General features: G+C 39.0%; 1 protein-coding gene across 2 annotated transcripts in view; it reads right to left on the bottom strand.

The window, feature by feature from the left end:
• Positions 1 to 14,102, bottom strand: part of LOC116713304 (E3 ubiquitin-protein ligase NEURL1-like) — a 35,226-nt gene that overhangs the window by 3,557 nt on the left and 17,567 nt on the right. For both annotated transcript variants that reach the window (XM_032553423.1, XM_032553422.1), the window contains 2 exons: positions 5,502 to 6,227; positions 641 to 820 (listed from right to left, as the gene is read on the bottom strand). In XM_032553423.1, the coding sequence (XP_032409314.1) occupies positions 641 to 820; positions 5,502 to 6,227 (906 nt within the window). The remainder of the gene's footprint in view (positions 1 to 640; positions 821 to 5,501; positions 6,228 to 14,102) is intronic.

The following is a 14,102-nucleotide window of genomic DNA, read 5'->3' on the forward strand; positions in this document are numbered from 1 at the left end:
GCACATTCAGTAATATGTAAGGAATTTGCCCTTGTTTGATGTAACTAAAGAAACCTTGGGACAGCTGATTGCAGAACCACTGGGTCTCCTCTAAATGTCAGTCAGTATTTATGTGTCATGTTTTCTGCCACCTTTACTTCCTCCTGAGACAACATGGACACCACAGATGGCAGCTTCATATCACAAAGGTAAATGTTTCTAAAACAGGCATTTCAGTTTTATAGTTGACTAATTTACATTGGACTATAGTTCATTGCAAGTATTCACACCTGTTGATCATTTTCATACAACAAACTATATGTAACTTATGCTGACACAAAGTAGAGAAGAAGAGAAAAACTGATGGTTGTCTTTGTAATACTACAAATGAGAATCTCTAAATGCTTTGCACATGTAAAAGATGAAAATTCTGCTCAATATTTTGGCAAAATAACTAAAGTTTGGTCATACTGGACAGAGAACATCTTTTCAACGTCTTACCACAAATTTTCACTTCTTTCTACATGTTTGCGCTGTCCCCAACATATTTTTTGTCAATATTCTTATGACTTCTTTCAACAATCGTTTTCTTCTTGGCATTATTCCAAAGATCTATAGTGTGAAAATCTGAAGAGAACTTTCCATGAAACCTTGAACCAACCTGTGGAAGTGGAAAACAGCGTGCTGTAGTTGGAGTTAAGGCTTGAATTCAGACTGATGTTCAGTGTGGTGTTGAGGTTGGACCCAGAGTTTCTACTGCAGAGTGTTGTCGGGGTGTTGGGTGTACATGATGGCGAGCTGGGCACTGATGAACCTTGATGATCAAGAGGCAAAGATGAGCCTTGGATAGAGAGAGGACAGACAGTTAACATCTTTCATAAAAAGAGTCAAAGCAAGAGCTTTACAAGAGCTGATTACGGTGGATTAGCAAACATTCAGGCAGATGTAACTGTTCTGGTCATCTAACTGCCTCATATTATTCCTCTATTTCTTTCACACACATTAACTCTGCTCTATCACCAAGCAGATGACTAGTGAGTCCACAGTGTATGTGTGTGGGTTTAAACGAGTGAGTCACGAGCTTGCACGGCCCCCTCCCTTCCTTCCTCCTTCACGAACCCATGATCTCTCTGGATGAGGTACAAAACAACTTCCACAGACTATCTGTTGTCTGATCCATATGATCCATCCCCATCTGCGCCCCGTAACCACTGGAGCTGCCATTGGTTCTCATACAGGCCGATCATCTCTCCTAGGACACGAAAATATTGACCCAGTTCCCCCATTGTCACAGTCTGATTGATCGTTCACTTGGCGTCATGCACATGACATTGATGCCTTACATCCCTTGCAAACATTTTGTTTGTTCTAAATGTTCTAGAGGTGATAATGGTGAGAAACCACAGAAAAAAAATATGTCAAGCTTCAGAATTTTATATGGTATACAAATAATGTTTTCTGCATGCTCTGATTTATTGCTCTAAACCCGAATGCCTTTACTACCATCCATTTTTAACACTGCTCTCTCAGTTTGAGCTTACATAAACAAATTATAGTAGGTTTTTATGCAACAGTGAGTTTGTTGCTAAAAAGGTCAGGACAGAAAGACAACAGAAACATAAGTCTTTCAGTAATTTATTTGTCTTTAAGGTCACTGTTGAGATTGATGATTGTACCACTTTGGTGAGGCACCGTCTGCCGGGATCACATATTGATTACACTGTATTACAGAGGGGACAGGGGTGCACACGTTTACAGCACCCTTGCATTACCACCTTAAACTGACCTTTTGGGGCTTTTCACCAAGGGTAAATGTCCTGGTGAACGCTAATAAGGCAGAATGGATAACCTTCATATCTATTTATGCACCCTTTCATCAAGGGCGCCTTTCATCTTCTCTTGGATAAATTTATAACTGGTGTTGCGGTATTCGTTGTCTGTTTATTTCTGTTTGAGCCTTTTGTGTTTAGTGCCCTCAAGTTCTTGTTTATTACATGTAGCAATATATCACATTATGAGTACCAGTCAAGGCAAACTTCTTGTCTACACATCAAATAGCATTTCTCTGCAAGATGCAAACTGAGCATTTACCCTCTTGCAGCCTTTGCCAGCTTTCTGGGGGACAGATGTTCCCAAGATGTGTAAAGATTTGCTAAAGCATTCAGACACAGGCAGACATTTGGGAATCAACTGAAAATAGATGGAGACAATGGGAGGTTTTTGTAGTTTCAAAAAGTATAAAAAATTTTTCAAATAAAAATTGTTATAGTCTGATGTGCGTTTTTATTCAACCCCTTTTACTCTGATACCTATAGATAAAATCCAGCACAGGCTATTGTATTTAAAAGTCACCATGATGGTAAAATGCTATGTAATAGCAGATGTTGCGTGGATGCCCCAGAAGTTTGTTGAAGGTTGAAAGACAGAAACAAACAATGCAGATTGAGCTGAACACCCCCCATCCCAAGAATGAAGTAAGGTGTTGGCTGCATCATGGCAACGTTTGTAGGATGTTTTTTTTTTTTTTTTTACAGGAACAGGGAAGCTGTTAAATATGGTGCTAGATACTGGAGAGAACTGGAGGAATATCTATTAGAACCTGGACCAATACAGAATCTGAGAAAGACTTGATAACTGATGTCCACAGACCCTTTTCATTACTTGTTGAAACAGAACTCTACTTTTGCTTTTTGCACTTGCATATCAGATTTCCTTACTACATGAAATCACTTGGAGAAATCTTCTGCGGCTTATGAGAAGCGTTCATTGCAAATCTAGAGGCACAAGGAGATCCAGAGTGAACCAGAGACAAGCTACCCCACTTGTTGTGGGTCCTGGCTATGCAGGTTGTGAAGCAGGAAGGATTGCTGCTTTGCACCATCAATATATGCTGGCACCATTCAATGATAAAAAGCCAAGTGAAGACATTGGGCTCTGAGTGGAACACATTTTATCCTTCAGAGACAAGTGTGCTAGTTTATGGCGCCAGTGTTGCCCTGTGGGGGGTGATTGGTCTTCTTAATGTTAACGTTAGTGGCATGTGTCTAGGAAGCATTTCCATGGTTGTCAGGATGTTGCTTTTCAGAGTAGAGCAAAACACTGTGTCAACAAGAGTAGTGTTACCTATCAGAGCTGCTAACAATTGCATTGTGATGTATATATCATAGCAGCTTCAAGATAGCAGATGAGGAGATAAAGGAGGCAGTCATGCAAACCCATAATGATGGCGATACACGACAACATCAGGATGTTAAATGTCGAACATGAAATGGTTAAATCTTACTTTCTCAGATAAAACAGACAAAGTGATCATGTGACAGTGGCAGACTCTCATCTGTTCCACCTCAGAGGCCTGACAGCACCCAGCCATGACAAACTGTCACTTGCTTCAGTGGCTAGATGTCTCCATGGCAACTTATAGCATGCAACTGCAGAGGCTGTGGGTGAGTTTAGACATCCCGTCACAAATGCATCACCCCCCCACACACACACAGCTGGAGCGGGTAACGCACTGAGTAACGGACCCCAAAAAACCAAAATGGGAATATGATTGGGGGGGGGGCAAAATAAAATGCAAATAGGAAAAAGAGGAAGTACAGAAGGAAAACTAATGTTACTGGAACTGGCTGTGGGTGGAAAACCCAGCACAGCAAATCTCCAAGCAATTACATTTTAATAATGCATCAGGAGGGCATCATAAGAAGCTATCACAGGCTCCCTCCTGATACATAATGCTGGCTGCTGGGAGCCCACGCAAGACAGAAATAACCTCCCGAGTTCTCAGTCTGGCTGACTACATGGGGGAGTGGAGAGGAGAGCAGAGCATCCAGGAGAGGTTTGAAGAAGAAAATTAGGAGAACTGATCAATTTTAGTTTATTTTAACTTTCAGTAAAGGTCACCTTCAATTATTGATTTTCTGTGAACGAGACACCTGCTCTGCTCAGATGCATACATTACTGCGCAAACCAGCAACAGTGGAATAGGGCAATGTGGCTTTTAAATAATGTATATTTTTTAACCTGCAGTGATGGCAAACAGAGTGGAAAGAAAAACTACATTTGTTCTCGTAGTACTCTTTAGGTTTATAAAACACTCTTGAAAAGTCTGGAGAATGTGGGATTTCATCTTGATTGTCCAAATGTGTGTGAAAAAAAAATAATATAGAAAAAAAACATCTAATTCCTTCTTCCATCTTCTAAGGGGTAAAAAATCCCTCAAAACGCTCACTACAAAATTTAGTGTAAAATTTAAATGATATACTTTAGTTTTACAAAACTGTTACCTGTTCCTTTACCATACTGAAAATCTGAAAAAAAAGTATTTATTTTTTCCCTCATCTGTATTGTGACAGTATGCTATTTTCATTCAGAGGCTTTCGAGCATCTCAACCAGAGGTACTGATAGTTGTGGAGGATGCGACCCCATTCACAACAACTACAATAATTTGGACAAATAACTTTGTTGGACAATCTCTGGAGAGAAAGAAAACATCTCCACTTTACACTTTTCAGTATGAAATGCAGGAAAAGTAACATGAATGTGCCTTCAGGCGAAGCCTCAATGAATTTGTGAGATCTGTTGAAACAAAACACGCTTTGAACCTTCTGTTTAACCGAAGGTTCAAAGCTAACCGCCTTAGTCAAATCACTAGAGCTGCATTCAAATTACCGACTGATATTTCAATTGATAAAAAGTCAGAGAGCAGCCCAGACGGCAAAGGACGAGAACATTTTTTATGGTTTGAAAGAGTGGGAATTAGTCCTCCAAAACGTAATTTAACAATTCCATGCTGTATTAACTTCTTAATGGAAAGCTGCAAAAGACCTCCGTTGTAGATATTTGGAAGACAGCAGGGGAATTAAAAGCCAGCCTGTTGATAAAACTACAACTTACCGTTCAAGTCAAATCTTTTTGACTGAAATCCAATTACACCCTTTTCACCCCGGACTGCAAGCATGATTTGTTCTTAAATCATATTTTAAACTTCTCCTCTCAGAATGTAGGAGCACCAGTGGTGTCACATATGAATCAGGAATATATAACCAAGGTTTGGTTTAACACTTTTTCCAGATTATTTCTGAAAGATTGCATTCCATTTTTCTTATTTAACTGGACTTATGTTATGAATTATGGTCTTAGAATATGATGGCACACCATTACTTCTACCATAATCACTATTATTAACATCACCATTATTGTCATTATTATTAGGTAACAGTAGTAGATACAGCAATATTATTATTATTAATCATAACTTCAATGCCCAGACATAAAATCACTTTGCTATGTAATAAATGTCTCATTTTCACTTTAAATAATTGTTGTTTTTCAGTGGTTGATTTCTGCAATTATATTTTTTTGAAGCCTGGTAATTCTGTCCTTGTTTTTTTGTAATGTAATATAATGTAACTTATTGTGATAAAAAAAAAAAAAAATGGAAGGAACACTGAATATAGCGACATGATAAACCTAACACAACTAGCTAAATGACAAGGATCGAAACAAGGGAAGATTAGTGTACCTAAAATTCTGAGTTGAGTGATGGATCCATGCAGACCATAGAACATCCAGAGAGGCCTGGAGTTATCGACACAAAGCGCCATTCCTGCACTGCTCCCATTATGGCTCATCATAAGCTCCCCCTCTGCATTCACCACAAAGCTCAAAATGTCCCCACTGTGGAGTTGCACAGCCACCCTGCACACGGCCCAGAATTCCTTGCGGTCAACCAGGGACTCGGGGTTCGATGGGAGATCACTGGGCCTGAGGGTGGCCGGGTCGCAGGATGTCACGCCATAAGAAAGAGACCCCACCCGGCTGACTCCTGCTTTCACCTTCACAAACACAATCTCCGAACAGTGCATTGGGCGGCTGGTGAACACCAGGGTCCTCTCGTCGCCGCGGTGATCTGGCCGAGCGACCGTGTGCTTATCGAGCGCAGTGACATGGAGGCCATGAATAGTGTGAAACTGCAGATCGCTGTCCAAGTGGCCAGGCAGCAGCAAGCACTGCTGCGAGTTCTGAGAGTTCTGAGGAACATGGCAGGAGTTGGAGCTTAAAGGCTGGAGTTGTTCCTCTTCATCCCCCTCATCATCCTCTTCCTCGAGCTGCATCTCCTGCTGCTGCAGGCTCAGGTCACACAGACTAATGGTGAGGCGAGGGTCATGACTGTTCCGCCGAGCTGAAGACCGACGGGTGGCAGCATAGGAACGAGGACGCAGGCAGTCCAAAGGGACCATCTCGCTGTCTGTTCAAATACAAAACACACATACAGACACAACGTTATGTAATCCCCTTCTCAGTGGTGTAAAAAGCTTCATTTGATCATATCACAGTGTTTTTATGTGCTTTGAAATTTTACTTTAACAAGATCATAATTTAATCTGCATTTTGGCTGCAAGAAAAATAATTAGTTTTTGCAAAAGAAAAAGAAAATCAGCGATGTAATTTAATGCATGCTGCCAGTCAGTTTTATGCAGATTCTAAAAGAGTTTAGTGGTACATTCTCTGTACAAGGCTCATTCATCATCCCCCTTTTGCAAGGAACATGTTGCTATCGAACCTCTGCGTTTTATAACATATTCATATTTAGTAGAGATGATTAAAACCCACCCAGACAAACAAATGCATCAGCGTTTACATGCTTAGAGACACATCAGGACTTTAAGTGGGCCTCCAACTGTAGCTGCAGGCCAATCGCTGCATTCTAAGAATAATAAAGAAAAAAAGACGTAACAGGTTTATGTAACATTCAAAGAATAAAAGATTCTGTTTTTCAGCCCACCTCTCCTGTCTGCACCTCGGGGTCCTGTCGCTAAAATATATTCTCAAGCCTTCATACCAGAGCCTTGCAAATATATTCACACCCCTCAACACGTGTTATCATTTTGGGTGAAATGTCAATGCATTCTATTTTGTGAAAGAAAGGAACAAAAGTAGTCCATGATTGTGAAGTACAAGAAAAATGTAGTATGGTTTATCTAAAAAAAAGCCACTGAAACGCCATCAGTCTGCTCTAGAAACAACACAGATTGTATTAGACCTTACATTTTGCATCAGATGTGCAGTAGCATTAAAACTTGTAAGTTGCTGTGATCTTCCATGCTTTCTTTTTAAACTTTACCACTCACAACCAGCTGATCCACTGAATCATGTGTTGTACTACAGTCCTGAAGTGTCAATAAGCTGACCGAGCAGCAGTGCTTCATGCATTTCTCCAAAATTTTAAGACTTTTTTTGTTACACGTCTAGATGCTACAGTCAACGATTTTCTGACGGTTGAAAAGGAAAGGCATTCTAAAAACTGCATCTATGCTGCATGCAAATACTCATTCCTATGCTAATCTGGATCACTGTAAAATAGAAACCACATGGGAACATCTGTGCCAAAAGAAAACAGAGACGGAACGTGCTTTCTACACACACGGCCAGTCCAAACAGATCCACATAGTGACACGCTTAGAAACTCTGTGCCAATTTTACGACAAGCTAAAATTAGTCTTATTGGACATCTGAGGAGAGCGGGGGAAGGGGTGCGGTTGAAGGTGATTGACACGATGGCGCTCAGCCTCGACCCGCTTCGGGCTTCCCCTATGCGGAGTGAAAGAAGAACAAGTGAAAGTCAGGAGGAGATAAGATGAAAAATAGCGTTGGGTGGACACTTGAGAGAAAGGGCACACCTCACCACAGCTCCTCTTTATCACCCCACAGACAGCAAATCTCCGGCCAACCCACTGATAAACTGCTGGAACTTAATTACTTCCTCTGTCAAGAGTGAGCACAAGCAGCTATGAGGCTCTTATTATTAGCAGTCTTATCATCTTCAAGGCAAAGCTGGCCGTCGATGGAAGGCAAGAGATCATTTCTATTCTGGCACTGATGGTTTCCTACGCTTCACGGTTTCGGTGTTTTCTCAGAGCAGTGGCGTATTTACGTTGACGTATCAATCCGCTGTGTAGAGACACGGACAGCGAAATTAGGATAGGGGGCGATTTTATTTTTCCCAACATTTGGAAATGAATTAAAGTCAATAATTGTTCAACTGACATGTGTCTCCTTTAAAAAAGAGGTGGTGAATTCCTGATTAATCAAAGGTTAAATAAAATACAAACCAAATAACAATAAACCAATAATGTGTTTAGTATATCGGGGTGTGTTTGTGTGGGGAAGACGGATATTTTACATACATCTCATCCACATACAATCACTGGTTGAAATCTGTGACTCTTATGCAAGCAGCCCAACCCATAAACAATTTCCCAGTTGTACTTAACCAACAGCACTTTTTTTTGCCATTTACTTTCTCAATGGAAAAACAAGGAACCTACATGTACACGCCAACACACACACACACGCCCGGTCATGCAGGTGCGGACATGTTTTTTTTTTCTCTGTTAATTGTGTCAGAAAATTAAGCAAAGTTCCCACGGAAAATTTACAGCAGATTCTCGGCATGCACATTTAGGAATTGGCAATAACCATTTTCCCCCCTACTAAACATGATGGTAATTATATTCCTTTTTGAAGTTCATGTCCTTGAAGCATTCGAGTAACAACCCAGAATCACTCTTTTTTCTTTTAAACAATACTTATGTGATTAAGTGCACAGTTGAAATTGCCCTGCTAACATTAAGTGGTCTTTAAACAGCCCCAGCTACTCATTCTCAAGAGAGAGAAAAAATATTTAAATAGAGGAACACATACCAGACTGACACTGCAGGGCCAATGATTGCCCTTTGGCTTTGGCTCTTAATATTACCTTTGTTGAAAAAAAAAAAAGTGTAACCAGACCCTTTGTAAACACTGTGGGGAAATGTCTTCATATAAACTGCAGAAACAAGAACAGAGACAAACATTCATCCACCTGCTACGGTTCCCCACCCCTAACAAACAAGTCCCAGGCTTCAAGACACCGGAACTCTTCAACTAATCCGGAAAAAACTGTTCCAGGAAAGTCAAAGTGGGAAGACAAATAAAATCTGGAAACCTGTTTTAAAGTGAGCATGTGCCAAGATCAACTGCTGCGGTTTAAAAGCACATTTTTAAGAAAAAGCTGCCAAAACATTCGGTCCAATTCCATCCATCTCGAAGCATCGGAGAGACACAAGTATGTACGATAGCAGATACTAGCACTGCATGAAGAGGTTTCTGATTAGGATTAGGAGGCATTTGGGAGTTTTAATAGAGCTAAAATCTCTATACAAGGTCAGATGGGATGACTGTCTGCATGAGCATGTTGCATGTGAGTTTGGGTATTGGTCCTAAGTATAGAAAAGAACAAGGGGGATGTCCAGAGATTTGCCTGACTCGAAAGAGTGAAGTCATCCGACATGGGAGAGATTGTCCCAAATAACAGAAGGGACTTGTGCTTGTAGAAAAATATAAAAAAGAGGAATAAAATATTTGAAATCCAGAATAAAAACATATACACAACTGTTTATTTTGTGGACCTAAATGACTAGGTAAGGCTGTTACACTTCATGAGATGACCAGAGCAATTGCGATAGTATAGACGGAGTAATGTGTTGTTTGTGATAGATCAAGTCAAGTTGGTATTTGGCACCTACAGTTTTCTAATTAATCATCAACAAGTGGAAAAATGAGAAACTGTTTTTGGAAATTTATTTGCAGAAAGTGCTATTCCAATTTAACCTTGAACTGCTAGAGGTATGCAAAGATTGTAAATATCATTCCAAAGGTTTAAAGTTTCGGTGAATATACTTTCTTACAGCACAGAGAAACTTGCTGACAATAGTTCTGGGTGTGAAAAACACAGACAGTTATGGTGAAAATCGGTACAGCAGCACCGCCCAATAATTTTCTTCACATGAAACCGTTTTGTAACTACATTTCACAATCAAGCCAGTTAGTGTCATGTCTGTTCAGCAGCCCACTGTTTACCAGCAAATTTAATCTTGTTACTTTTGGATTACACTATAAACATTAAGGTAATCATTTCTTCTCAATAATTATTTCAAAAGTCAAAATAAATTAGTGTTGCTTTTATGCACCAAACATTGGGCATAACATGAAATTATATGTTGCTGTTTTTAAATCTTTGTCTTAATACTGCAAAACTGTAATATTTCCATGTCAGCCCACGCTTAGTTAGATTTTCAAGGAAATATTTTTTGAGTGCCTCAACATGCACTTTCACACAGCCATGGTTGTTTTCAGCAGTTCTATGCTGAGTTGATGAAGTGTCTAAATCTGATCTCAATTTAAAACACATTTCTCCAATTATTCTGATTTATCTCAACGTTCTGGTCGAAGTTATATCTTTGAAAACTTCACAGATGGACATATTTGCTCCCTAACATACATTCTCCTCTTTCACTTGGAGAGCTGTCCGTTCATCTGAAAGTGATTAGCCCTCTCTCCGAAGGGTTCCCTCTGACCGCTGCAACTCCCAGGATCCAAACCTGACAGGCTCCATTACCATTTCTATTTTGATTTCCTGCAAATCCATTCGATTCCACAAGGGTCGATAAAATTCCAGCAGAGCCGCAATAGCCTGCCCGGCCGCTTTTATTTTTGTTCCGCAAATCAGCTGAATTCCAAGGCCTGAGATCACTGGAGACAGAAGTCTCATAAATCCAAGGACTTATCATGTGTGCAAGATTTTAGACATTTGGTCTGAGGTCTTCCAATATCTCGCTCATATCGGGTATCTCTGTTTTTTATTTTTTTTTTGGTAAACCGTCTAGGAGATTCTTTCCTTCTTTTATTTGGATTCCTATTGTTTGCAGTTCCTTGCATTTACTCTTCCTGGAGTCCACATTCAGCAGAAATAACTAAAACTATGCAAAGTATATGGATTACATAACAAATAAATAAAAAAAACATTAACTTCAACAATAAACACAAATTCAAAATAGAGACCATAGATCAAAACAAAAGGAATTATAATATTATGAAAGCACTTTACTACTGTATTTTGAACAATTTGTAATTTCTGCATCATATTTACTCAGGACCTCGACCACGCCAATGAACAGTGATCTAATAACTAAACTTTCTTTACTTGATCTATTGTATCTTTAATAGCCATATTTAAGTCTGAATGTTCCCTACACCAATATTTAGACCCTGTTCTTATAGATTTTGTTTTTTTTCCACATTCTAAATGCATTTATTGTTACTCTCCCAATCGGTTACTTTACTCTGCAGTTCCTATATGTGAGTTTCTATTTGAATTTCTCACAACTGGAATCATAACTATACACCTCAGAGTCAATTACATACATAACAGCTGCTCCATTTTGTAACCAAAAACGAAAATCATTTGGAAACAATGAAAACAGCAAAGGGCCTAAACAACATTAAATTTTATCCAGTTTAAAATCAGGTTGAAAATGCTTCAGAAAACTGATTAAAAATGTTAGTTTGTTTAAAGTTAACAGTCCTTTTACCAGTCATGTTGTGCAAAGAGGAGAAGGACATTATGTTTTACTGAAATTTGAATGTGCCTTCTACCAGAGAGCAGCTGTGTTAGTCCATCTCTTTAAGTGTGTAAATATATGTCCACACTACAGTGTTATTTGATCCTGTGGTATGCTGCATATCTTAAGAAAGTATTTGTCTCTTGCCTGAATGTATCTAACCTCTCTATGCCTCTCAACATGCAACGATTAGTGTGCATAAACTTTACATACATATTACATTACAGAAAAAGTGATGTATTTTTTAAACATAAAATCCATATTTTTGTGAATAAAAATAATAGTTTTAAATAACAAATAACAAATGATGCAGACAATATGCTGAAGTCTTAAAAGTGATTAGTTGAAGACTAAAAATTACGAGAATATTTCACATATACTGCAGCAATGTTTTTTCGATAATGTGGAAGAATGCATTGTGGTCAGAGGAGGAACTATAACTTTTTAGCCCACATGCAAAATTTAATTTCTGGCAGAAAAATCAAACTGTACATCATCCCCAGAGCAAAACATGTTAGTGGCAGCATCCTGCTGTGGAAATCGTTTTTGTTTAGCAAAATCTGGTAAGCTGGTCAGAAATTAAGGGGAGAAAGATCAAGATAAATACCAGAACATATGTTCATAGAGGCTCTTCATGCAATCTGACTGAACCTGAGGTATTTTTCACAGAAGAATAGGTTTTGCCAACCTGCACACGGCTTACAACGAGAGCTGGCTTCACAAAGTATCGACTCAGGAGATTATATTAAAGAAAACCATGCGGGGTGCATTATGTGCAAAGGTTTATGAAAGACATGCAAAGAAAATCCTGTGATACTTTGTGCTTTTCTATCACATAAGAACCCATTGAAATACATAGAAGTTTGTGGTTCCAACTTGCATTTAATCATACAAAAATATGTGAGAGAAGATTTTAGTTTCACTCCATCACGATGAAACTAAAACCAAAACTTTTGAAACCTAACAAATGAATATAAAGCCCTAAAGAACAAAGGTTACATGTATTAATTATATTTAACTTAAGCTATGAAACAAAGTTTGCTAACTGAAAGAAAGATAATTAGACCAGCGGAGATGGTATGCAGCACTTGCTTGACAACTGGAAAAAGTGTCTTGAGCTTCAGTTATAAGACATATTGGGTAAGACTTATGAGGTTAAGAATAATATATATCTCTGTAGAAAAGCATAGTAACCTCTAGCGTTATAATTCTTAGCCTACGTGTTACATGGAAATCCATTGTCCTCTTGACCCAAACCGATGTTACAAGCTGCAGAAATTTCCATAATAGGAAAATGTCGGACAGGGCAGAGCATATTCTTGACTGTAATCAGGTTTAATAGCAAGTCCCTTAAAACAGGATCATTCATGTGATTTATATGTGTTATCTTTAAACTCCGAGGAAAGGTTCAAGTAGAACAGGGAGCGAAACAGGGAAAATGCTGGAAGGCTGCAGTATGATTTTAGCTTCTTTGTGCCAAAAGATTTCAGTGAAAGGAAATTACTAAATGTTTATAGTATGGAGACATTTAGCATATCTTTTTGCCTCTCTCTCCCTCCCCCTCTCTCTGTCTCACCGTCCCACTGTTTGCCTTTGGCTCCAAACACAGTTTTGATAAATGATTTTGCATATTGTGATTACCAAGGCGAATTTTTAGCATATTGTTTTTGGAGGATTTGGCTTCAAGCACCAGGCCAGAAATCTGATGTACTAGTGCAGCATCAATTTGCAATAGTTCAGGGTAAGCAAACCCCTCTGGTCTATCGCATGGCTTCATTCATCAAAATTAACAAAAGAGTTTTGTTCACTTGCTTTATGAAGCCTGGACGAAATCGGTAAAAACTGCATCTACGTGGTGTAATACACTAATTGTGATCAGAGTTCGAGTATAACAGAGGTCAATTTGAACTTTTTCTCCTTCAACATTTCATTTTAAGCTGCCTTCAGAACAACCAAGTGCTATAAACTGAATGTGGCCTGATCACAAATCCATTTCTATATTTAAAACCTTGAAATCCACAAATCAAACCGAGTGAGAGGTCACCTAATCTATGTTGACAAGTGAAACAATATGTGTTGCAGCAAGTGGCACGAGTGTGTAGCACACGAAGAGAAAGGACAAAAATAAACACAAAGCCAGGAAACAAAAGCAGTCATGTTCGAATAGCACTAAACACGTGCATAGCATTGAGTTTCTCATCATTTCATCGGGATACTAAACAGGTACGCAACAAAGATAAACAGCATGAGCAAAAATAGTTTCAGTTTTCAGTTGAGTAAGATGAGATTCACACAATGACAAGTGTGCAAGAAAATTTCAGAGACAAAAGAATGAAAACAAAATTCATTGGAAACATACCTCAACTAGCCCCATCATGTTGCAGCCCCAACTAGCCCCAAGGAATTGCACTGGTGTTTAAATGGTAGACTTGTCACAAGTTTTGCTTGGCCTTGTTGTTAATTTCAATACGTTTTTTTAGGAACACTTAGACTTCTTGCAGTGCAGATAGTCAGTTCAGAACCTCAAACTAATTGAGACAATGAAGTGTTTTATTTTTGCTGACTAGATATACATCAGTTCAAATGTTGGTTACCACGGAAACTGAGTGCAGCCCAGAAAAGACATACAACAAGGTGTCTTTGTAGCCAGGTTTTCCTGCTGCTCTGACACGAAGAAATGT

This window comes from Xiphophorus hellerii, chromosome 22 (assembly GCF_003331165.1).
Source record: "Xiphophorus hellerii strain 12219 chromosome 22, Xiphophorus_hellerii-4.1, whole genome shotgun sequence".
NCBI lineage: Eukaryota > Metazoa > Chordata > Actinopteri > Cyprinodontiformes > Poeciliidae > Xiphophorus > Xiphophorus hellerii.